The sequence below is a fragment of the Hydra viridissima genome, unplaced genomic scaffold (genome assembly GCF_058129835.1).
Source record: "Hydra viridissima isolate aposymbiotic clone 2 unplaced genomic scaffold, HvirCarnegie_v1 scaffold_8, whole genome shotgun sequence".
In the NCBI taxonomy this organism is placed as follows: domain Eukaryota; kingdom Metazoa; phylum Cnidaria; class Hydrozoa; order Anthoathecata; family Hydridae; genus Hydra; species Hydra viridissima.
Genome location: NW_028324307.1, coordinates 4,797,501 through 4,824,391, shown reverse-complemented (window position 1 = coordinate 4,824,391; position 26,891 = coordinate 4,797,501). Strand labels below are relative to the sequence as shown.

The following is a 26,891-nucleotide window of genomic DNA, read 5'->3' as shown; positions in this document are numbered from 1 at the left end:
ACATTTTTTTGGATCTACCAACCAACCAGATAGGTAGACCCTAAAAAAAAAATACGCACAATGATCAAGATAACATGTTAAACAAAAAAGAATTTACTCTGCCATAACAGAAGCAAATTTTTTACACTCCAAAACACATTTTTTTATGAACCATATAAAATTGTATTTATTCTTATCATTTGTATGAAATTTTATAAATTTATTTTTCATGTGAATTCAGCAAACAAAAAAACGGCATCCATTTTTTGGAAAAAAATTGAAATCGTTGAACACCAAAACAAAAGCAACTTTTTTAAAATTGCTTTAAAAAGTACTATAGCCATTTATTAACAGCATACCATTGAGTTTTTAGGATCATGGAATTTCTTTTCGACATACACTCAATGTGTTTTCCGATTTCCTTTTTTGTAAGATCTGATTATATGTGGCTTCAATAGCATTTTATAGCTCACAAGTGCTTTTGAAAAGTCTTAGAGTAAGTTCAACTTTATACCCATAAATTTTCAATTAGAATGAGATCAGGCGATTGAACTGGTCGAATTGTTGTTTCATGAGTTGAGCGTGTGTTTTGGGTCGTTGTCTTGTTGAAATGTTCATAGAAGAGACGGTATTATCATCATCATGTGTAACAACCTTTTTCAAAGAAAATATAAGGATAAAAAAATCGATTCATTATGTCATCTATTAGGCGGATATGTCTAACTTCACTAAAACCTTTTCCACCACGCTTGACCATTTCTCTTGTGTATTTAGGGTCCAAACGGTTACCCTCTAGGTCTATGAACCTTCAAATTGCCTTTCCAATCATACTTTGAGCCGTCGCTCCACAATATTATTTTTCAATCAATAACAGTCCAATGTCAATAACCATTTGCAAATTCAACTCTTGCTTTTGAATTCTTTGGATAAATGAAAGGGTTTTTGCTGTTCTGAAGCTCAGAAGTCCTAAGAGTTGCAATCGTCTGCGAACTGAATTTTTGGACACTGAAAATTTTAGTTTTTGAACGATATCAGATAGCGCTGTCGAAAGGATCTTTTTTTGACGCGACGAAGAATTCATTTTCAGGTGATTATATGGTCATGCCAGGTCGTCATAAAGAGTATTTTTTAAAAAAAACAAAACAAAACAAAAGCTGTTTTCAATTATTGAAGTAAAAAGGAAATAACTTTTTTTTTTGACTATTTATGGTTTGGGGGATAGTTTGTAATCTAAAAAACGCTGTTTCAAATGAGTGGTAGTGTGCGAACGTGTGTACAAATAGCTCATTAATTTATCCAGAAACAAAAAAGCTGTTAAGTAAAGAAGTTGTAATATATAAATTTTTGAAACTAAAAAGCATTATTTTATATTTTATTTCAGGAAATAGTTTTAGTTTATACATTTCGGTTTAATTATTTTATTTTATAAACAATCGTAATAGGTTTTTAAAGACATTTTACTCAAGCAATCTTGTAAACAACCAACCATTTTTTTTTTTAGAAAACTTCAATTCATTAAACTTGACGTGTTTTCACAACCTTTCAAGTTGCTTTAACACCATTTTAAGATATTTTAACATCCTTTCCAGATAATATTTATAGAATGCAGGTCCAATTAAAAGAACTTTTTTGACACCTTCAAGATGTTGTGTTTTTCAAGGGCATTTAAAGGTATTTAAAATCAGGAAAGTTAAAATTGAGCTTATGTAATATTTTATAAAAGGTATGTACGCACAAAACTGCTCAAAATGATAATATGGTGATTCGACCATTATAGAACATTCGGCATCGGAGATTGACTGCACGAGAACTGACAGTAGAAGCAAACGTAAGTTTCTCAGATGCCTTCAAATATCCCGATATAATGAAAACCGTGAGTTATTTAAGAATGCAACCTTGTAAACAATGACCCTTTGGAACTTAACCTCAAAAGTAGGAACCTTGAGAATAAATAGTTGTTGTTTTAAAACGGACTAGTTTTTTTTTTTTTAAGGCTAGCGTTTTTACCCATTTTAAAAACGAAAACAGGAACCTTGAACTTAATCTGAAACTTTGGAAAAAAAAAACAAGGTTTATTATAGATAAAAAAAAATGTTAATTTTTTTTCTTTGTAAAACGAGCTTGTTTATGTGATTACCGTTTATTCTAGTCTTATTATTTTGTGTAAAGTCTCATTATTTTGTGCAAAGTATTGAAAATAAGAATATAATGAAGTGATACATTAAAAAAACATTAACATCGGCTGCAAAGCCCGAGTTTCAGAGAGCTAAAGCAATTTAAAGTAGTTAATATTTGGAAATTTTCATATTCATGACTGTGATATTGAATTTACAAATTTTAAGATGATTGAGAGGGTCACTTTCAGTATTGGTCCTTTTGACATGGTAAATGGTATATGCCAATCACAAGAAATTAGAGAAAAATAAAACAACAAATAAGTTTTAGTTTCATATGAGAAAAATAATTCATGTACGATAACAATAAATATTCCGGAATCTAAATTCAAATGCATTCAATATATTTTAAAAGGAATATTTTCTATTTATTGTGTAGAATTAATATGGAACTAAAAGTTAAGAAATAATTGTAAAGCTTAAAAAACCCTTAAAACATATTTATGAAGAACAGAGTTTAAATTAAAAAAATCGTTTTCGATATTTCTGAATTACAAAACTTTTTATTTTCAAAATCGTGAATTCTTAAAATATTTCACAATAACTTGTGCTGTAAAATATATACAACTTGAGTTTTATTTTAAAAGGAAATTTACAAAACAAATATACATACAAATATACATACAAAACTACGTACATCTAAACAAATATACAAAGATATCTATCTATCAAACAACCAATCTATTTATCTATCTATATATAATAACTTACTATATCTATATATAATAACTATATATATATATATATATATATATATATATATATATATATATATATATATATATATATATATATATATATATATATATATATATATATATATATATATATATATGTAATGACTAATGTGCTAGAGTTTTACTGACCTTGCCGCCCTAGATAAGCAGTTCCAAAAGATCCGCCCCAGGTAGGATTAGTGCTACAAAGTTTTGGCTTAGTTCTCCATTCCCCTTTAAACAATTTCCAATTCATATATGATTCATACCAGCAAAAATAACTGTAATCATCAAGGGTCTTGTTTGTATCAAAGTTACTATAACCTTTATGATTCCATAGAGTTTTCATTTGAGTTGGATAACTACCATGAATGCCAATGTATTTAGAACAAATATTTTTTTCAGATTTAAATTTTTCAACAAACTCAGCTGGTGGGTCATGATGTAAACGAACATCATGTCTATAAAACTTAGGCAAATAAATATTGTTAACCCAAATACCAATCATTTGATCTGCCCATCTGTTGCATAAGATTTTCTTGGGATCTTGACCTAAAAAAATTTCAATTAAATCCCTTGATAGCAAAACTATGCTCTCATCTGGACGAATTTCATCTTTATTACAATGAACCCAACCCCAATGATAAAGCTTCTTTGGAGGCATGGGTATTTCACTAAGAAATCTTTTCATACATAAAAAATAATCATCATCAACTCGAACAAAATAATCAAAATTGAAGTTTTGCATTGCCCACACCATATGATAGAGAAATCGTTTCCCAAAGTCATAGCCCCCAGTCAAGTTTTGAAAGTGAACATCTCCATAATTCTCTGCTTCTGAAAAAAGTTCAATACCATTTGATCTAGGGTCTTTCCAATCAGTCAGGAACACACACTTAATAGTTAACTAAAAACATTATAAAAAAAATTTTTTTCATTACCGAAATAGAAACAATTCTAATAAGAAAAATAGAGTAAGTATTCAAAAGAGAACTATTTTTCCAGTATATAGCTTATAAGTTCAATTGATCTCAGGTTAGTTGATAAACTGTTTTCTTTTAGTTTTCAACTTGTGCAAATAAAAGATCCTGAAATTGAAGGAAACAAAAAAATATGTAAAGATTTGAGAAGAAATAAAATTTTCTAGCAAAGTATACGAAGAGCATTTAGTTGATAGAGCAAAACAAAATTCTAAATTGGAATACCGATATGTTAACAAACAGCAGAAGTGATATTCTCAAAACCCATGAAATAAAAAAAATCAAGTGATTTCTGCTTAATCTAAAGCTAATAAAATGATTGGAATAAGAAAAACCTTTAATAGTTTTGATAATAGCAAGTTGTTGAGAAATATTAATTTGATATTTGTAAGGATTCATTTAGAGTTTGCAGTAAGTGTATGGTCACCACAAGCTAAAATGGACATAGATTTTTAAGAAAAGTTCAACACAGAGTAACTCAACTGAATAGTGGGCTGAGAAAATTAAGAAACAAAGAACGACTAAAGCAATTAAATATTGCAACATTAAAAAGGAGACTTGAAAGTGGAAATCTGATTTAGCTTTATTCTAATCATTTAATAACTTAGAACAAGTTTAGCTAGTAAAAAGTTTCAAATTCAAAACAGAACATTTAATAAGAGGACATAGCTTGTGATATGATAGAGATATAATCAATTTTACTCCTAGGCACAATTTACTATTTAACAAAGCATCAATTAACTGGAACAATCTCCTAGTGACATAGCTAATTCAGTTAATCTATATGAATTCAAAGAAAAAATTGACTTATGGCTAAAGACAAACTAAACAAATAATAAGCTATCAAAGTGTGGAAACTTGCTGGCTTTGCCATTACAGCATCTATTACTTCTATTATTATCATTTAAAGAATATTTACAACTAAAAAAAAATATCTAAACATTCTGAATAAATAATGTTAGAATTTCAAAATCTAGCACTTCCTATTTATAATCCCTGTGATTTTCTAGCAATGATTGTTTAAATTACATTTCTTTAAGAAAAAAAGTTCACATTGATAATCTATAAGAATGAAATTTAATTCCACAATTAATTAATATAAAAGTTTAAGTATAATGCCATTACTCTTTTATTATAAATGTTGCTTTTTAGTTATCAAGCTAACTCTTGTTTTCAAGATTATCAGTAATAAACAGTTGTAATTGCCATTTATCTATTTTATAATTATTTATATAATAATTATCATAAGTCATAATCAACTTTCACTTTCAAAGCTACATACTTTAAACTTATGTTAGGTCCACAGTAAAAAAGGTGTTGAGGCAAAAATACAAAAGAATTATATTAATAGAATAAACTTCACTAATCAAGGTGGTGTATGCTTGTAGTGTGTTTATCACACTTATAATTATTAACAAATTATATTTATAATATGGCTAGCATTTTTGCATAAAAATTTATGAATCTTGATGATAAACATGCTTCATAACTCTTGATGATAAACTCTTTAATTTCTTTAATAAAATGTCTTACTTTCCTTTTTATTATTTCTACAAATCTTGCTTTGGAAATAGGTGACTGTAAATTACACTGTCTATTGTGTCTTAGACTCACTTTTTAAACACCTAGATTTAAATGTTATCTAAATGCCATGATTTTGTTTTTCAGTTTAATTTGAGGTTATCTAAAAATTCAAAATTAAACAAATAACTTTGAATGTATAATTAATATTCTTAACTTTGCATACCTTATTGTATATTCAAAATTAATGAAAAGACATGAAAAAATTTTTTTCTACCTTGGAAGTGGACTTGCATTGTTTCCACCAAGTTTGGCGAATTGCATCTCTTCGGTCAACTCGAGATGGTGCAGAGGATACAATAAAAATCATGTTAATTCTTTCAGGTTTAGTTGCCCTTGGAATATTAAATTTCTTGTAAACAATATTTTCATTTAAGAATAGAAACTTGTCCGGTCGCTTATGCCATGGGAATTTATTTAATGAAGTTTTAAGAGAATTATTTTTCTTTTTCTTTGGTTTGTTCTTTAGATAATTGTCGACATCTTCTCTCTGAATTAAATTATATTTTATACTACCCGTTAAAAATTGAGCTGTATCACAATTTTTATATAAGAAAGTCAAATTTGTTTGTATAGTTATAAGATGGATAATTACTATAGTAAAAAATGTCATGCAGCATAACTTCAACAACTTATTCTGACGAATGTTTATAAAACTGCTTATCCAGCTGAAAAGTAACTCAAAATGTGCCATAAAATAGCAGACAGACCATAGACAACCAATCTTTAATACACTCAAATTTAATTTTTTTTTGTTTTCAGTTATTTCTAAGGGTCAATGCACACTGATCAATTTTTAAAGTTTATAATGCCCGATATTAATTTTTTAAAAGTGTCGATATATCGCGAGGTAAGAATTATCTTGTTCTATTTTCCATTTTAAAAGTTGGGAGAAAATGAGATACTAATTTTAGTAAGTAATGATTACTTTTAAAATAGGCTTATTTTTTAATTTTTTTAAAATTTACTTGTTTAAAAATATATTGTTAAAAACATAAGTTATATTTCTTTAAAAATTAAAGCTAAAACTTTAAGTGATTTTTACTTTTCGAAAAAAATCAATAACTTTCTCTCAACGTTTAAATTTCGAGATCTCGCGAAATGTTAAAAAGCTGATATTTTTATTTAAATTTAAGTTTTTTACATAATATCAAAAGATTGTTCAATAAGTCCGTTGGCATATTACTTCAAAGTTATATTATAACTTTTTATGCAGAAGCGATAACATTTGTTTATTGCTAAATGCAAGTTCAACTGTATAGAATTATTGGTATATTGGTATCATGGACGCCGGCAGGATTTTTTTCAAGGGGGGGGGGGGGGCAAGATAAAATTCAATAGTGATACTTCAAAAACAACATAAATGCATTAATTAACGAAGTCATTTTATCAGACCAGTGACAACAAAAAATTAAAGAAAATGTAAAAATAAAAATACAAGAGTTAAATCATTGTTATTCAGTAAATAGAAATTGTAGTCGTCTGAGTTCACTGCCAAACTTATTTACAATTTGTTCCATAAACTCAGATTTTCTGGAGCGTATTTTTTCACGATGCACGCTCAGCATGCAAAGCCCAGACAAACGCTCATTGGACATGGTTGATCGTAGCCAAGTTTTCACGCGCCGCAATGTACTAAATGATCTTTCTACAGTACATGTTGTTGTTGGCAGTGTTATTAAAATGAGCAAAGCTTCACGAACAGCAGGGTAGAACACAGTCCTTGGTAGTAAATCTGTGAATTCGTTTATTGTGTTTTTAAAAGATTGAATGGCCCAAAAATCAAACCAAATTACACTAAGGAGCTTAAAGTTATCAATTTTGTATACTTCATTGACAGTTGACATTTTCTCAATGAACTTTTCACAAGTTAAAGTTCTCATCTTTGCAGGATGAAGAAAACAAAGGTTAAATTGAGCAATGTTATCTTCTGAGAACCGCGTTTGAAGCGAATCGATTAATGAATCGAGATAAGGGATATACATAGCCTGGCGAAAGTATTCCTCGACATTTGTATCCGTTGCTCCACAATTGTTTCGGTATAACTGCCTTGAAGATTGCCTTGGTGGTGTTAGTTGAATGTACAACTTTCCAGACAACTGGATCTTCACCGCGAAATGGTTCAAAAAATGCAGAGGCTGATTTGACCGTATAGATCAGAGTTAGCCAAAACGCTGCTCGCGAACCGCATTTGATTATTGGAAATTTCATCGCGGCTCTTTTCGTGTTAACTTTACCTTATCACGAAACTTATTGTTTCAAAAGGGATAAAGCAAATACTAACAACAATTCATCAGGTTAGAATTATTTTGTTCTATCTCCAATTTTAAACGTTGGGAGAAAATGAATTGTTGATTTTACTTAGTAACGATTACTTTTAAAATACATTTTATTTTTAAAAATTTTTTTCTAAATAGTTTCTTTAGATATAAAGTATTTGAAGAATAAGTTATTTCTTAAAAAAGTAATAGTAAAACTTTAAGTAATTTTTACTTATAGAAAAATTCAAAAACTTTCTTTTAACTTTTCAAATGGGAGATAGAACAAAATAATTCTAACCTGACGAATTCTCTTTGCAACAACAATAAGAAACGAAAAGTTAATGACCAGAAAAAAATATTTCATGGAGATTGGACAGAAAAATTTGCATTTATTGAAAAAGAAAATAAACCAATATTCAATTCACAATACAGAACTTGCTGACAAGGGTTTTCAAAGGAATATCCATTGAATTCAAATCATAGGAAAAATAAAACTGAACTGCTCAAAACAATGATTAAGCATAAAATGAATAATTTCATCTTTCAGTAAAAAATCAAGTATTACAACAAAGGCAAGTTTTGTAAAAGCATGGAATATTTTAAGAGTAAAACATCCTTAAACATGAAGTATGAAGTTTTCAAATAAGTGAAACATCCTTACTTCATCCTTATATTGTAAGAGCAAATCGCTGATGGAGAATTTGTAAAGCAAAGTATTTCAGATATCCTCTCAGTTTTAGATCCCTTAAATAGCAAAGTCCATTGATTGATTTTACAAATTCCTTTTTCTCGACATTCAACTGATAGAAGAATATCTGAGATTGTCCTTATATTGAGCAGCAATTTTAAATGACTTAAAAATATGAAGCATTCAGTTTAGCTCTGGATGAATCAACAGATATTCAAGTTAAACCTCAAATGGCAACATTTGTTAGATATGTAGCATAAGATGCAATTGTGAAAGAAGAGTTACTAAAGTTGGTTGAGCTGAAAGACACAACTCATGGAGTTGATGCAAAGGAAGCCCTCGAAAAGGTTCTAGTTAAAGACAATTTGCCTATCAACAAACTTGCTATTGTTGATACTGATGGTGCACCAGCAATGGTGCACCAACAATGATTGGCTTATTAAAAGTTGATCCTAATTATCCAAAGTTCATTCCAGTTCATCTTGTGATTCATTGAGAGCATTTAATAGCAAACATTTAAATTTTCCGATCGTTCTAAAATCAGTGTTAGAAGTTGTAAACTATATTCGATCAAATACTAGAAATCACTGTCTAAAAATTTTATTAATGAATTGGATGTGACAAACCAAACTTCTCATCGTTTTATTTTGCTGCATGGTGGCTTTTAAGTAGTGGTGTTTTTATAGGTTTGTAGCATTATTAGAGCCAATAAATTCTTTTTTAATTAAAAAAACAAAAAAACATTTGAATTCCTTGTGATATGAACTTTTTGCAAGATATTTTTTTTAACCGATATAATACAAAAACTACAAAGTCTGAATTTTTTCATCAAGGAAAAGAAAAAATTTATCCGATCTTCCTTAGCTATTTTAGCTTTTAAAGAAAAATAATCTTTTTTCAGAGAGATCTTAATTTTGAAACCTTTAATCATTTTTCATAAACTCTAATCCTTCAATTCAGTATGATGATCAAGTAGCTGACTCATACAGGGAAAAAATGATAAAATCTTTTTTTTAATTGATACTTTTAGTGATGACTGTTCGATTCCATTAAACATGGTTGAAGAAGTATTTCAATCTGAAACAGATTATATTAGTTTTCCAAGAAGATCTTGTGATGCTGCATAAAACACTATATTGGATTTTTAGAAGATTTTAAGTTTTTGAGATTTCTTCATTAAGTTTTTGAGGTTTCTTCTTTAAAAACTTATATGCAGTGAACCCGTTTGGAAAATTTGTGGCGATTTTAAAGTAATTGTACTTTTGCTTAGATTACAGCTTGTTTATACAAAATTTTGCTGTTTAATTTGCGAATGGCACAGAGACAGAGAAAGTCACAATTGAGAGGAGGGAGAATTAAATTAAAAACAGCGATTGGAAAATACATACACAAGATAACTCGTCAACTCTTCATATAAATAAATGATAAAGCAAAAAGAATTAAGTTTAATAAACTACAACTGAGAAAAGACGTACACACGGAGACTTATTCAACCTGCCATTTAAATAAGTGATAAAGCGAAAAGAAGAAAGGGTAAAAACAACGACCGGGAGAACATATACACACGATGATTCATCAGCCTATCACGTAAGTAAATGATAAAACGGAAAGAACAAAAGTTATAAACAATTGGGAAAAGACGTAAACACGGAGACTCATCAACCTGCTAATAAGATAAATGATAAATAGGTATCGCAACCGAAAACAACCAAAAACGATAAAAAGCTCAAAAATTCATTAAAATTTCATTAACCATTGTTATCATATTAAAAATTCCTTAGCAGTTTAAATCTATGTTTAAGTTTCAATTGCCAAGTTTGAAACCTCTATAACTGCAATAGTAGGAGCTTGTAGCTTAATTCATAGTAAAACCTGAAGTAAATAAAAGTCAGTCTAAAACCAATAAGCATGAAATATTTCTGTATAATTTTGTTAAGAGGAAGCTCATAAAAGATAATTGATATTCTTGAATTTTCATCAGCTCAGCAATCAATCAGATCAATGTTTTTTTATAAGACACAAGCCACAAATGTAAACATACCGCAACATTGAACAGGAGAGATGACAAAAAAAAGATGTAAAACAATGTAAAAAATTACTACCAAATATTTACTACTAAAAACAACTCGGATCGCTTCTCGGCCTAATGGAAACTTTTTGTAGTTTCACAAAGCTCATCCGAAAAATTGGTGCACCCAATGTCGTGAACCAATGTGGTGATCCGTTGGTACTGGCTCGATCATTTAGCTGCTAAAGTCGGCTTTTTGTCGATTTCTTCGTTTTTCGTTCGTTTTCGATGACCCAGAATTTCTCAAGGCAGATCCGTCGGGGTGATAGACTATCTGTTGTCAAGACTTAAAAGCTTAAGCTTTAAGTTCCTTTTCTGATTCTGGTGAGTGCATATGACAATGATTGTTAAAGAATAAATTTATTTAGAATATGGGATTCACTTCTTTTAATCTTGGTGAAATCATACACACATGCAATATCCATGAATAAACAGGACAGAGAATATTTACAAATGTTTGATGTGCCAACATAATTTAATAAAATGTAACTTAAGCATACCCATTCACAATTTGTATCTCCAGGTATTTTCAATCAACAACTGTCTAAGGCAGATGTGTAACTTCATTTGTTACCATAATCTTTAAAAGTACCATCTCATCATCTTTGCTTTTCCTAGAAACATAATCTGTAATGTAAACTAACAATGATTTGACATCAGATCATCTAAACATTTATGTAAATGATTAAACATCTCATACTCATCTTCTGAAAGTGTATAAAAACACTTATCCCAATCATAAGCAGATGTAGCAGCATCGCTTAAATAGTTGCTGCCTTTCTGAAGAACTAGTTTCGTTTTGCTGATACTTCTATCACTTGTTGGGAATTATAAAATAAGTTTTTTCTCTAAATTATCTAAGAGTTCCAAATGCTCTTTCTATGGGGTTTGTGTAAATTTCAAAGCAATCCTTATTAACAAATTGAAATATGCAAAGAAAAGAGTAGTTCTATCAACACTTTCACCTTCTGTACCTCGATGGCACTTCAATGCAATAATAATTTTTCCACAAAATACTTTCAAACATGTATCAACTTTTTGTCTCTCAATGGGTTTAGGATTTTAGCAGCAACATAAGTCAGCTTAAATACTTTAACCAGTTCACCTTTTTCTAATTTTTTAAGCTTTCTGATGTGTTCCAATTTTCATTTCATTTTCCCCTTTCACAATTAAAATCAATTTTACTAGACGTTTTAGTGATCTAATTGTTTTGTATAGACTTCAATAAATGTACTAAAGTCAAAAAGAAAAAAAAAGCCATTAGTGGTTAACAAAGGAGAAAAATACTTATTTAATCTATCGTTTGCCTTTACTATATTATTATCCTTTGCCTACTTAATTTAGTCAATAACAATATAACGAGTCTTATTATTTACTAGCAATATTTCAACTAAAAACTTTGGTCCACCATAAAAACATTAAAACATGAAAGTCAGTACGGTTTTTTACTATACTTGATTTATCATTTAGTGCTTTACCAAACAATGGCCCCGATGATAACTCAGCAAAGGCTTAACATAAACTTCATCTAGTTATAGTATACAGTGTTTCTGACCACCATTAAGTTTTGAAAAAACAATACAATAAAAAGTAATAATAATAAAAAAGAAATCGAATTACAATAACAAAGTTCTTACGCAAACAAATAAACTTCGAACTAACCAAGAAAGAGTTGGATGCACTGATCAAATTTTTCAAATTATTTTTTAATGTGTCAGTTTCATTTACTTTTTTATGCTGTTGTTTTTTTGTTTGTTGGCAAAGTTTCTTGTTTGTATTGCATTTCTATTTATTTTTTTCCTTTTTATTGTGTTATATTCATTTAAATAATACTATTGCCTTGTACTTTTTGCTAGCTAAATGTTGATTATTATAATTATATATATTTAATTTGATTAACTTTTTAACTAATCATTATATTATTGTATAATTTAGCATTATTTGGTATAATTTAGCATTATTAGCATTATGAGCGTTTGTCTGGGCTTTGCATGCTGAGCGTGCATCGTGAAAAAATACGCTCCAGAAAATCTGAGTTTATGGAACAAATTGTAAATAAGTTTGGCAGTGAACTCAGACGACTACAATTTCTATTTACTGAATAACAATGATTTAACTCTTGTATTTTTATTTTTACATTTTCTTTAATTTTCTGTTGCCACTGGTTTAATAAAATAACTTGATTAATTGATGCATTTTTGTAGTTTATGAAATATCACTTTTGAATTTTATTTTGCCCCCCCCCCCCCCCCCTTGAAGAAAATCCTGCCGGCGCCCATGATAGTTGATTAATACAATTACTAAAAAAAAAAAGGCGTGTTTATTTTTTCACATTTATTTCGTTTACATGCTTTACGCTTATATGTAAGATTTTTCAGGAAACCATAAAAACCATAAAATGTTTAACAGAACAACCAAAATGGCAGACATTTTTTTAAAAAGAATCACCTTAAAACAAATCATGTAGAAACACAAGGATATTTTTTTTTCAAAAAGATATTCTATTTTTATACTTATATATTGTTTGTATATACTTTTCATTTCTCATTGATATTGAAACACTTTTGATTGAACTTGAAACTATAATTTTATAAACTATGTGTTAATATAACTTTTTCAATTCAATATCTTTACATTCTAAGGTTCACAAAGAGATTATTTGCAAATTAGGGGAAAGGTGCCTATGATGGCATACTTAACTTTGACGTTTCTCTGAGTCATTACTTGAAAACTTAAAAAATAATTTTTGACATGGGTGTTTTCCCTCTAGCATGCAGAATAATAATTAACCTCAGAAATTTTACTATCTTGCTTTTTTATAAGTTTATACCATTAAAAAAAAAAGTACAAGTATGCCATCATAGGCAACTAACTGCTCCTATGATGGCACACTTTAAAGAAATTAGACAAACAAGAACTTTTTTTGTTTTTTATTAATGGAAACACAACTTATCAAAAAAACAAAATTAATAATAAATATTTGGTCTATGAGCATAGTTCTCATATAAATTTTTTTCTACTTTTCTTTATGCTTGCACATAAACAATGACACCAAGATCTGCATCCATGGTTCTTTAGAGCAAGACAGCGAATAAAGTTTATAACAATACAAAAATGCTGTATCAGATTCGAAATCCATTTTATTATTACTTCCTTTAATCTCCTCACTGCAGTATTTTTCTTCAACAGTCGTCTTTTTGTTTTTCTAACTAATTTTTCCTTTTCTTTGTTATCTTTTTCTTTTGCTTTATCTTTTAATTCTTGGATATCCGGTGTGCTATTTAGAGGTCCAGTTTTTCCACGTTTTCATACCATTTTCAATTCAATTTTAGGGGTTGCTAAAGGCACCGGACACAACTTTTGTATACTAGATCATATCCTTTGGTTAAAACAGAAGATCCAATGCATATGGAAGCTTCTGATGGGGGAGATTTCATTTCCAAATGTGTTGGTTTCTCAAACTCTTATATTTCATCTTTGTTCTTAGCCTGATCACCTTTTTATGAGCATTAAAATTTATTTCAGGCATTTTTTTCAATTCATTTTGCAGACTTTCCTATGATGGCAACTCCTCGGTATGCCATCATAGGAAAGAGTCACCATATTTATTAAAACAAGCTATGTCTACCTTATTCTACACATAGCATTAAAACAAGTATTCTAATAAATGTACAAAGCCTGCAGATGAAATGCATGAAAATTTCACTTCTGTATGATGTATAATAAAATCGTAATTCTAAATATATGAGGGCATTAAAACTACAACACCACATGCGAAAATTTATGTTTGTTGATTACAAAAGCATTATTTATGACAGAGGGACGAATTTTAGCCAGAAGTAATGAATTACTAATATACACATGTTAGTCTAATCACTCATGCACCAAAACTAATATTTTTGGAAATATGACCAGTATCCCATCATAGGCGCTATGCCATCATAGGCACCTTTCCCCTAATAGTCAAATTAATTTTTGAAAGTTTGAAAAGCGAATTGACATTTTTGAAAACACATGATTCATGTTTGAAAGCTAAAATAAATATCACATTTAAAATTTCCCTTTATAAGTTTTCAAACTTTTACTCTCTTTTTTAGAATAGTATGTGAATACCGATAATAATATGTAATAAGCCACTCAAATATTTTATCTTACCACCTTTGGACTCCTGACCAAAGTATCTTTCTATATTTGAACTATTTTCACTTTGAAATCTTCGTTTTCCTTTTTTTCAAAAATCTTTTTTTAAAATCATTCTCAAAAAAATCTCCTTTTCATTTTCTCATAAAATCTATTCATATATTTTTTTTAATATCGCGGTCAGCGATAAGCTATAAAAACGATAAACTTTAGGCTGAAAAAAAAATCAAAAAATCTTTCGTTTAAAAAGTGCTAATGCTATCCGATATTTTAATGGAATCTGATCTCTTACAGCTAACAACAAACTCTATCATCTGTAGGAAGATTATTGTTCTATCTGTGAAAACGCGTGTTTTTAAAGTATTTTTCTCCGCTTTAGAAAACTTGCAGGTAACCAAAACAGGTCTTCACGATCATCGATGAAAGACTTCGTTATAATATCTCTATTATTTTATTAACCGAATTAAGTAAAACTTTTAATTTCTATTTAATTTTTTTATCTGTTAAGTTTTTTTAGATTGCTCAAGTACAAAAATGAAGAGAAAAAAAGCTCGGGTTTCGAACGGATCGACAGTTTTAAAGTTTCTATTAAGTAAATGAAAAACGAAACACTAAAAAACTTAGGAAATGTGTTCAAAAATACCGCCATTTCGGATCTGCCATAATGAATAGTGCAGCTCTAATGGTAAATTCGGATTCAGTGATTCAAAAGCATATTATACACATACTTTTTTGTTGTTCCACAAATTTTTTGATCTTCGGCCAGGTTTTTCAACATTCCTTTTACTGTGGTTGTTGTAAATGATAAAAACTTTTCATTAAAAAAAATTGAATTCTTATAGTATTTTGACTATCAAAAAGTCAAAATTTTTCAGAAGTCAGAGTCGTTTTTTGCATATCAAAAAAAAACAACAAAAAAACAACAACAAACAAACAAGCTTTTTAAAAATTGCATCTTTCAATAAGTCAATAGTCGGACTTATTAAATTGTATAAATTTCATTTATACAATTCCTTTAATAAGTCCGACAATAGTCGGACTTATTAAAGGAATTGTATAAATGAAATTTGCTTCTTAAAAAAAGTTTGACGTTTTCATAGCTTTGTTTCTCAAAAAATCCAATTGTCATTTTTTGAAAATTTTTTTTACTTTTATTATTTTCCTCATTAAAAAAAAAATTGACAATTTTAAAGAGTTCAACCACAAAGTTTTTGTCGAAAATCTTAGTCTTTTGTTTCAATTAACTTTTCTCTGTTTTATTTACCTGCTTTACCTGTTTTATTACCTGCTAACAAATACAAAAAAAAAAAAAAACTCAAGATTCTCAATCGTACGTAATGTCATGCATAAATACATGATATATTCTTCGTTTTATTTTAGTTAAGTATTTTTGAAAAAATTCATTAGGGGCCTTCGACTAAGCTTTATACTAGTAAAATCTTAAATTTTGCTATTAATGTTCATGTAACTGTTTGGTTTACATTTTGTTTATTAATAGCCATAAAAAAGTTTTTCATTTTTTAAAAAGTTCAATCTTTGGTTTAAAAAAAAAAAAAAAAAAAGAATAGAGAGAGAATTTCATAAAATTCACAAAAGAATAAGTTGAGAAACGTAGAAAAAATATTCTTTGTTTTTTAAAATTCCCTTTAAACTACTTATTAAAAAAAAAAAAAAAAACGAGGTTAAAATTTGTTTCTTATGAGAAAAAAAAGTGCGCCAATCGAGTGTTTAAACTATTCATTAAAAAATATCCCATATACTGTCGTCACATGATAAAAAAGGGATTTTTGTTTTAATCTACCAATCATTTACAGCAATAGTGCAGTTGATGTCTGTTTGTCTATATGTATGCATGTATGTATGTATATATGTATGTATGTATGTATGTATGTATGTATGTATGTATGTATGTATGTATGTATGTATGTATGCATGTATGTATGTATGTATGTATGTATGTATGTATGTATGTATGTATGTATGTATGTATGTATGTATGTATGTATGTATGTATGTATGTATGTATGTATGTATGTATGTATGTATGTATGTATGTACTGTTATTTTTATAATTCTATTTACAATAAAAAATCTGAAGCGTACTTCATTTAACATACTTAATATTTTATATTTATTATTTTAATATTTGTCGCTTGTATTTCAAATACCAAAATTCTTCAAGCGAAAATTATAATTTAACATCTTCAGCTTCTAAAACTTTTTTGTCCAAGTATTAGAAATCTCACGTCTTTTCCTGTTCATCGTTTGTGTGAAAATACGTTTCATTTCTATGTAACGAAAAATATCAGCCGAACTAAAATATGTAAAAATTTCAAAAGAAAATTTCACCAAAGTTTATAGAACCTTTCAACTTACCGAAAAGAGTGGATTGCAACGTCAAAAGCGACGTATACGTTAAGCTCTTCGTAAAGTTTTTTAATCTAAAAATATGTAAAGCATTTTAAATCCAAATGAAAATTGATTGATTATTCCATGGTGTAAAAAACGAAGAGAAAATCTTTTTACCGCAGCTGTAATTTTTGCTTTTAAAGTCAAGGAAGGTTCGCTGTTTAATACATTGTATCGTTCAACATAATCTTCTTCAATAAGATACGTTTGCAAATTTAAAGGTACTCCTATATTGAAAGTAGCAATCGCTTACATCAGAGTTGCATTCGCAGAACGTAAATATAACAATATTTCGCTTCAAAAGAAAGAAAAAAAAAGAGGAATCTTTACTTATGCATTTTTGAATGTTGCACGGCTGCACTTCACTTTTTTCCCCCTCGCATACTTTTCCACCAAAGAGAGGTTTTGGATTTGTGCAACTACGAAATCTTACAAGAACTCCTCCGTTGCATGGTTTATTGCAAGAAAGCCAAGGTGACCACTCTGACCACCCTCCATGCACTAAGAAGAAAAGCCAAAGATAATTTATATCGAAATATTATACAAAAACTTATATAGAGAAAAAAATTAAGCTATTGCAGGTCACAATAAATCTTATTTTGCACTGCCTCTGCACTCAACACTGCCTCTTTTAAAACGATCTTTGACTTAACATGGATTTGATCGCATCAGGAATTTATTCTCGAAGAAATAAACCATATGTAAAGTAGCAGTTCATGTAAATCATCCCCTAGAAATTAATTCAAATGGGAAAAACCCCCCTCGTCAACAAAAATGTAACACAGTTGCTAGTCACGCTTGTTCTTAAGTAACTTTAAACTTTAACATACTTTTTGCTTCGCTTTTCGGAAGAGCTTATGTTTGAATGTAGCCCAAAAATGTTTAGTAACTTTTGTTTTGCAAGATGAAAGTTATTAGGATGATAAGGTTTTGAATTTTTTTTTAGAAAATGTGACGGCAATGGTCCTACACTAAGAGAAAAAATTGTTGAAATGAGGAAATCTATATTTGTTTTTGGTTTTCATTTCAAAAATATCACCCACCAAAAAATATATAATTTGTTCTTTGTGCAACAATGTTGTTGAAAGCGAAGCAACATGTTATGTCATAAGTTCTTGTTGCTGAATATAAAGCGTAAATTGAGACTCTCAGGAGTTTTGGAATTCAAAGATTGCATTAAATGTATGGCCCTCTCTACACAAATATTTCTGCACTGGCTGTCAATTATTGAGGGTTCTATACTCCAGTGTTTATCAAAACACTTTTTAACATTTTTATAATTTTGAACACTTTCTTCTAACTTAGGAATTTACTTGAAAATGGTGATCTGAAAACCGAATGTCAAAACAAATTCCACAAATAAATAAATCTGCTACAACCAATTTCTCGTTTGAGGCAATAAAATAAAAGCCAGGATAGCATAGATTCCATGTGAATTCCACTGTTGATTGCTCAAATGAGCCCGGGAAATTTAATGTACGGGAATTCTCCATTTTCGAGGAAATAGTGAACTGGCATATTCCAGTTCCAAAAGAAACAACATCCCATCTCTCCATGCAATAGTAGGAGATTCAATCTTGTCGGTCTCTGCACAAATTTTGTTTTTAGAGAACCATATTCCCTTACAATATCATCGACGATATTGTACGCAATGTCTGGAGAACGAGTAGCATCTCCAAAAGTTTCATCCATGACACATTTTAAAACGTGGTCCAAAACATGTTGCCACAGGTAAAATCAGCAATTTCTGCTGACGCTATAGAATGACTACAACTCTATTTTTCCTGCCAGTATTCACAGCCGTTATATCCGTGACAATCATTTTTGTTAATGCCCATAATTCAAAATAATCCAGAATATCTTTTATACCCATGGCAATTGTTTGAACTTTCCAGGGTTAGTGCTCCCAATCTGACTTTTTTTTCAGCGTTTTTGATGAAAACCACTTGCAGTTCCTTGCTATTAACCTTCTTCCATCAGAATGCAGTGGTCAATTCTTTTCCTTCAAAGTTCTCTTCATATTTATTTTCATCTTTTCAGCCTGCTTCTTCATTGCTTTCAGAATTCCTACATCTGAGGACGTGGGTAAGCTGATACCGTCAGCAGATAACTGCTTGCATAATGCAGCCACCTTCCCGGAGCTAATGTTAACATTCCTGACTAAGGTAACTGCAGCAGTTGTTGAATGATGTGGCAAGACAATATTTTTTTTTTCAGGGGGCTCGTAGGATTTGTCGTCTTTGGTGTCTGAGTTGTTTTCTGAGTCGCTAGAGGAGAGAGGTTTTGTCGAGGAACTAGGGAATAACATTGTGGACTGACTGGACTCCTTTATTGTTTTACAGGGATGCACTAGTACGTATTTTGACGTGGTGTACCTCACCTTTCCGCCACTTAAGACTTACTTTTCATACAGCTACTTATCTTCCCCACTAAGCCACACACCATTTGTACAGGTGATATCAAATATACCAGCAAAAGTTAATTTTTCTTCTTTTTGACCAGGGCGCTTTATAAACATGAAATCATATTTTATTTTCACTAAAATATGACATACCGCTGTGAATCACGCGTTCTGAGCCCCAAGGGAATTGCGCTTGTGAAATATATTTACAGTATATTTCACAAGCGCATATGTGTGTGTGTGTGTGTGTGTGTGTGTGTGTGTGTGTGTGTGTGTGTGTGTGTGTGTGTGTGTGTGTGTGTGTGTGTGTGTGTGTGTGTGTGTAATTAGTTTTAGATTCGCACTAAGAAATAAGCAATAGTAATAGGTAAGAAATATAGCAATTTAATTATATATTTCTAAATATGAAAAATATCCAACAAGAAGAAGTTCTTTCTAGAATATTTCTGTTAAATAATACTGTTGTTAGCAATTGTGAACAATTGGTAAAATGTTTTATTTGGCGGGTGAAGTTTTTGATCAAACAATAAATAAAAACAATGTAAATGTTTTTAGACTATTCCTCATACTGTAGTACCATGACCATATAAATTTAAAAAAAGTTACCACCCTAATAGTCATCTTTTAAGACTGTTAATTTCTCGAACACGAAATTCAATATACTTTGAGCATATTGTATGCTCATGAGATCTGAGTAAATTACATATAAAAACGTTCTTTATGAATACTTATACTGAAGTTTTATACATATTTTTAAGTTCTTTTTGCTACCTCTTAATAGAAGGAAGCAGTCTAGCAGCCAAACACTCTAATCAGTATATAAACTGATTGAGGTTATTACCACTCTCTTAGATCTAGTGAGAAAACAAAGTGAGCCAAACAAGAAATTTTTGAATTATTAAAAAAAGAGATAATATTTCAAAACCTTTAGTAAAAAATAATAATCTTCAGTATAATTAGATTATCCTTTTATAAAAAAAAAAAAAAAAACTTTTTTAAATCTTTGAAAGCATCTTCAAGCAAATTACAATAAATCGTTCAAGAGCAGATAAAAATCTGACCTGGGCAAATCTCATTTGTTTCACAACTTTGGTAGTCTTCACTTATACCAAAACAATCTTGTCCACCATTACTAGGATATGGCTCATCACAGCTTCGATTACGCACTTTTATGCCGTTTCCACAAGATTGCGAACAGGAGGTAAAACTTTGCCATGCACCCCACATACCATCAACTTAAAAATTAAACTTGCTTATTAAAAAATGCTTTGAAGATCAGTTATTTATAACTCTACTTCGTTTATATATCGTTTTCCTGTTAAAGGAAATTTTTATAACATCGCCATATCATTGGGTGTTCACTTTTAATAGTCATTTTATCCTTGAATCATTGTTAAAATGATTCAAACATAAATTGATTCAAGCAAACTTTACATTTTTAAATTTGACCAAACAAAGAAGAGTTCTTTGTAACTCTACTTGTTAAATATGAACTGATAGCTTCATTGTAACACAACTTAATTACAACTTTATTACCTGGACATTTTGGAATGTTACAACCCTCAGTTTGTATTGAGGTTGAAGAATTTCTTGCAACTGTGAGAAGTGCTCTAGACTTAATGCCCGAACCACAAGTTACACTACAAGGTGCCCACAAACTCCATTCCGCTTTAAAAAAAAAGGAAAAAAAGATTAAGTTTAATGGCCAACATTTTATATTCAGTTATGGAACATAATCAAAGCTTTAAGACATTTGGTTTGATCATAGATTTGGATTTTAATGAGCTGGAGTTGAGTCAATGAGTTTGAGTTGAGTTGATGATTTGTAGATCAGTTGATAAGTTGGAGTTGAGTTGATGAGTTGTAGATGAGTTTGGAATTAGATCATAGATTTGAATTCCCTAAAAATCATTCAAAAAACATTTTAGACCAATCATTATTCCTTATAATATTTTTTGATTGAAAAATACCTCTCTGTAAAGTTTAGGATGTTACTCTAAGAAGACACGAAAAAATTAAAAACATTAAAATGTAAATAGTTTGTTTTTTAATGTCAATCCATTCTAAAGAAAACCAATCTCTCTGAAAGAAAACTAAAAACACATTTAAGCCACAACTTCATACTCATAATCAGTATTTTTGTTTTACCAAAAGCTTTAGAAATAAAAAAACAAAAAAACCATACAAAAAATTCAGTTTCTAATCTAAAACAAACATTTATCAAAACTACATCACAATTTCTTTTATTAATGCACCTTGACACATGAGATTGCTAATGCAGGTATTCTCTTCAATTCCAACTCCTTGGCAATTGGATGCATTACTAATGCATCCATAGGTAACTGTACACAGCCGTGTTCTAAACATAGAGCCACTGCCGCATGAAGAATTACAAACTGACCAATCACTCCAACTGCTCCAAACATCTATATTAAATTTTTTTAAATTATTAAAAAAAAAAGACAAAAGATTCTTAGAAAACATTTTATTGCCCTAAAACTACCAATTTTCTCAACTGTTTTTTAATAAATGATCTATAGTTTTGGATATTATTATTACACTTGTGATAGATAAAGATTACGCATGAAATGTTTGTTTGTATTAGTTTATGGGTATAAACAACTCTAAAAAATCCAGTCAGCTTGATTTAAACCATTCTCAAAAACCTATCTATATTTTATATAACATTTACACCATAAAAAAAAGTATAAGGATAAATTGCATGTTAATTATATAAATAGTTATGTTTTTACATGTGCAATTCCTAAGGCAGTTGCAATCAACCTTAGTAACATTAACTGGACACAGACTAGAGTTGTTGCATGTTTTTGTTCTAGCCGTCATATTGCTGACACATAAAGAACTGCAATTTAACCCATCATTCCACTGATCCCAAGTACCTGTAATAAAACAAAATTATTCTACAAACAGAACAAATTTGAAAAAAGTATCAATCATTTATACATAACATAGAATGTATCACTATCTAAACTTTTCAAAATTTACCTTCACAACTCTTGCTGTTATCACATTTTTTGAAATCAACCTCATTCCCTATACAAGGTGATGTATTGTTGCAAACTCTTGTTCTGTTCATATATCCACTGCTACATGAAGAATTGCAAGCTGACCATTCACTCCAATGATCCCAAGAACCTGTAATAAGACAGGATTATTCTGCAAACAGAACAAATTTGAAAAAAGTATCAATCATTTATACATAACATAGAATGTATCACTATCTAAACTTTTCAAAATCTACCTTCACAACTCTTGCTGTTATCACACTTTTTGAAACCAACCTCATTCCCTATACAAGGTGGTGTATTGTTGCAAACTCTTGTTCTGTTCATATATCCAATGCTACACGATGAATTACATATAGACCATTCATTCCAGTTACCCCATATTTCTATTAAAGCATAAAGTTTAAAGCTAATTGAGAAAAATATTTCACTATAAAAAAGTATTTACAAGTAACAAATAAATAACTTGCTTTTCTTTAATAAATAAAAAATTAACTTTTCTTCATTTTTATTTAAAATAAAATATTTTTATTTTAAAATATATAATATTATATATAATATATAAATTTATGCAAAATAAAACATTTTGGTTCTTGCATTGATTTTGAATAATTACTAATAAATGTCATTTAGAGTTTAAAATCTGTTCATAAAACATCATCTTAAAATCCGTTGATAAAATATTACATAAGAGCTTAAAATCTATTGATAAAATATAATATAGAGTTTAGAATTTGTTCATAGAATATCAAATAGTGGTTAAAATAGTGGTTATTCATCAACATTAAGAAAAAAAACAATGACTGGAAAATAATATTCATGATGTCTTAAACAACACATTGTTGATGCTTTCAAAAATTAAATGTGGCTTCCACCAATCATATATCATGAAAAATTCTGAGGAAACCATAACTAAAACCAAAAAAAGTTCATTCACTAAAACGTGTCTGTTAGTATTTTATAAATGATAGAACATTATGTTCTTTCATTTATTATTTATTAACCATGGTTATGTTTTGTATCAACTTTAACTTTACAAAATAATGTTATAGGCTTAACAAATCTCATTTGACAACCCATTTGCAAAAAATTTTATGTAAAAAGATTTAAGTTTCAAAAAATATTTTAATGATCAGGTAATACAAAAATGTTTAAAGAAGTTTTTAAACATGTAACAAGACTCAAAGTCTAAGAGTCTGGTGCACAGTAAGGTTAATAATAGTATATACTAACAATTTTTATTGTTCTTGTTTAGACTTTATTAATGATTTTTATAAGTTTAAGCTTAAATACTTCTGCAATAAAAAGCATTTTTTACTAAAGCTTATGAATATTAAAATCATTAACAAAGTAAAATTTATGACATTCTATTAACTAGAAATTCATCACTTTAATCCAAAATGACTTTTATTAAATCATTTTATATCGTTGATTATGTTATGTAATAAAAAAAAAAACTTAAATTAAAAAAATATACAATTATATCCAGATTTTAAACAATAGTGTCTAAAACCCCTGTGATAAATGTAAAAGAATTCAAAGTATAATAAACACCTTCACAAATGCTACTGTTACACTCTTGATATTCAGTGTTGTTTCCCAGACAAATTTGTGAACTGCTGCAATTCCTTGTTCTAAGCATATAACCTCTGCCACATAATGCACTACAACTTGACCATCCATTCCAATTACCCCAAATTCCTGTAACAGAAAAACACTTGAAAATTATAAATTAAACCATTTAAAATTATAAATATTGATTAAGTGATTCTTGAAATATTTCAAAAACCCCATGTGTCATTATCATTCAGGGTAGTCTTTAAATTATACAGTTAACTTAAATATTTATTGTTCTTTCATCAACATTTTTTTATACTATTGCTGAACTTTGAACTCAACAAAATGAAAAAAATGATGAAAAGTTTAGAAAATGTGCCATTTTCTAGTAAAAACTCTTAAATAGTAAAAATAAATATTATGAGAAAAAGAGATTGCAATCATTGAAAATTTCAATCATAACAAGCAAACTGATACAGTAAGATTTACATAACTCCTATTAAACTTTAGGAAAATATTTTAAATATTTTACATTATATAGTAGAAATTTTTGATATTTAACACTTTTTATTAATAACAAATGTTGAACATTCTGTAATTATCATTAAAGAAAACTTCTGTTAAGTTAATACTATTTAGTAATTAATGTATTGTATGAACTGTATATATAATTGGAATATTTTGGACACCTTCAAAAGTTTTGCTGCTATTACATTCTTGAAACTCTGTACTGTTTCCTTGGCAAGAATAGTTTTTGTTGCATGTCCTTGTTCTATTCATAATACTGCTACCAAGTGTTGAACTACAATTTGACCACTCATTCCAGTTTCCCCATATATCTGGAAAAATGAAAAAAAATGAAAACTTTCTTCAAAATTTTATAGCATCAAAAAAAACATATATTACATTATTAACACATGTATGATATAAAATATAAAATGTATTATATATATGCATATATATGCATATACATATGTATATGTATATACATATATACCATATATATGTATATGAATTAGTGCATATATATGTATATGCATATACATACAAATACATATATATATATATACATATATATGTATAAGCATACATGAATGAGTATGCATATATATATGGATGTATATATGAATATATATAAATGCATATACAGTAGTGATTATTGAAATAGAAATACCCCATAACATTTTCTTTTAACAGCAAGTTATAGTGTTTTTCAATGTATTTAATTTTAATGTTATAAGTTTATACATTCTCAGAAGTAAAAATAAGACTACAGCCTAAAAAGTGTGTATTGGAAGCCAAGGCAGACTATTAAAAAACCAGCTATAAAGAAATCACCAGTTTTATGGGAGATCAAAAAGATATTACAATACCAGCCAGAAAAAACCATCATTATATTTTGGTGTGTACAGAATGTTGGTCATTTCTTTCATATATGTTTTAAAATGAAAATTAACTTTACAAAGTGAGACTTTACTACAAAGTGTTTATAATTATGTTATTACTACTAAAAACAACTCTGATACTGATGCACTCATTGAAAAAAGTAAAGCTTTTTGTATGTTGGATTATTCCAACAACAATTAGACATTGATTGATCATGCCACTGGTTCTGGATATAGATTGCAAAAGACTAATAATAAAAAAATCTGAGCTTGCCATTAGAAAAAAGCTGAGTAAAAAATATCACATAATCTTAAATGGAATTAGCAATAGTGATACATCACTTACAGCCAAATCTACGGGATAAAGTATTTTTAGTGTTGGACTCTTATCCACTATTGTTGCAGCACCAGTAATAAAAAGCTATTGAGGCAACAGATTTAGCTTGCAATTTCTAAGTATTGTAGATAAGTTTTTATTAAAAAGTTTATTAAAAAGGCTGAAAAAATGAAAAGATAAAAACATTAGCAGAGACAAAGTTGAGCACTCTTAGTGATATTGCTTCAAAAGCACTTAGTGGCAACTTTGTTTCACAAAAGGAGTGTCTTGATGTTCTAAGTGAATTGACAAAGTATTGACAGTTGAGGCAAGAGATAAAACAAAATACACATAATAGGATTGATGTAGATAAAAAAATATTACTCATTAACAAAGGCAGAGTAGAAGCTATGAGCACCATAAATGAAATAATAGTGATTTGAAAAGATTCGTATCTAGTGTTATCTTATCCGGAGAAAAATGTGTGAATCCAGCATGAATAATATGTTTCACATAAGAAATATATTCTGTGTGTTTTTTAATTATCTTTAGTAAATTGAATGTTGTTACTTAAGCTTGAAAATGTTGAAAAAAGAGACCATTTAGTCTCAGAATATCTCAAAGTGAAGCAAGATGTTAAAGATGTTTATTTAAAAAAATTGGATCAACAGAATGCTCTAAACTAATTCACCAAACAGAATAAGCCAATCATTGATAGGCAGAGTTAATTGCTTAAAACCATGGAACAGAGTAATAACCAATTGCTTCTAATTAAGGAAGGTATAAGTAATTTAGAGAAGTAGGCAAATGAGCATAAAAATGATTTGAAAAAACTTTTAAGGTTAAATAAATCAACCAAAATTGTAAAAGTCAGTTAAGAATAAACCTGATTATCAGGTTCCACATGAATACTTTGTAAAACATATTAGATATGATCAAGTTTGTAATTTATTACAGGAATATCTTTGAGATATTGCAACAAAAGATATTGATGGAATATTTTTTTTTACAAAAAAAAAAATAAATAAATAAAAAATAAAAATGCTAATTTATATATAGGAAATACTGTAGTTGACTTTTTAAAAGACTATATCATAGTTGGTAATAAAAAATATAAAGGTCTTTTAGAGTTGATTGTGACAAATGCACCAAAAAACAATTAAGGCAAAGATTATGAAAACTATAAGTAGTTACTATAAGTATTAATGCT

At 28.8% G+C, this 26,891-nt stretch overlaps 3 protein-coding genes across 9 annotated transcripts in view; all 3 read right to left on the bottom strand.

Moving 5' to 3' along the window:
* Positions 1 to 26,891, bottom strand: part of LOC145186731 (uncharacterized) — a 99,025-nt gene that overhangs the window by 18,753 nt on the left and 53,381 nt on the right. Inside the window, exon 17 of the mRNA XM_090094547.1 lies at positions 6,939 to 7,535. Within this exon, the coding sequence (XP_089950673.1) occupies positions 6,939 to 7,535 (597 nt within the window). The remainder of the gene's footprint in view (positions 1 to 6,938; positions 7,536 to 26,891) is intronic.
* LOC149884690 (uncharacterized) lies at positions 2,972 to 6,239 on the bottom strand. The gene is made up of 2 exons (XM_090095113.1): positions 5,648 to 6,239; positions 2,972 to 3,776 (listed from the first exon to the last, which is right to left on the bottom strand). Exons 1-2 carry the CDS (start codon positions 6,122 to 6,124, stop codon positions 3,012 to 3,014), a joined length of 1,242 nt encoding a protein of 413 aa, XP_089951239.1. The 5' UTR covers positions 6,125 to 6,239; the 3' UTR covers positions 2,972 to 3,011.
* Positions 16,310 to 26,891, bottom strand: part of LOC149884689 (uncharacterized) — a 24,021-nt gene continuing 13,439 nt past the window's right edge. For all 7 annotated transcript variants that reach the window (XM_090095082.1, XM_090095088.1, XM_090095085.1 and 4 more), the window contains 12 exons: positions 24,670 to 24,819; positions 23,978 to 24,124; positions 22,660 to 22,809; positions 22,404 to 22,553; positions 22,151 to 22,297; positions 21,653 to 21,823; positions 20,934 to 21,065; positions 20,459 to 20,632; positions 17,327 to 17,497; positions 17,114 to 17,223; positions 16,964 to 17,028; positions 16,310 to 16,875 (listed from right to left, as the gene is read on the bottom strand). In XM_090095082.1, the coding sequence (XP_089951208.1) occupies positions 16,830 to 16,875; positions 16,964 to 17,028; positions 17,114 to 17,223; positions 17,327 to 17,497; positions 20,459 to 20,632; positions 20,934 to 21,065; positions 21,653 to 21,823; positions 22,151 to 22,297; positions 22,404 to 22,553; positions 22,660 to 22,809; positions 23,978 to 24,124; positions 24,670 to 24,819 (1,613 nt within the window). In that variant the 3' untranslated portion in view covers positions 16,310 to 16,829. The remainder of the gene's footprint in view (positions 16,876 to 16,963; positions 17,029 to 17,113; positions 17,224 to 17,326; positions 17,498 to 20,458; positions 20,633 to 20,933; positions 21,066 to 21,652; positions 21,824 to 22,150; positions 22,298 to 22,403; positions 22,554 to 22,659; positions 22,810 to 23,977; positions 24,125 to 24,669; positions 24,820 to 26,891) is intronic.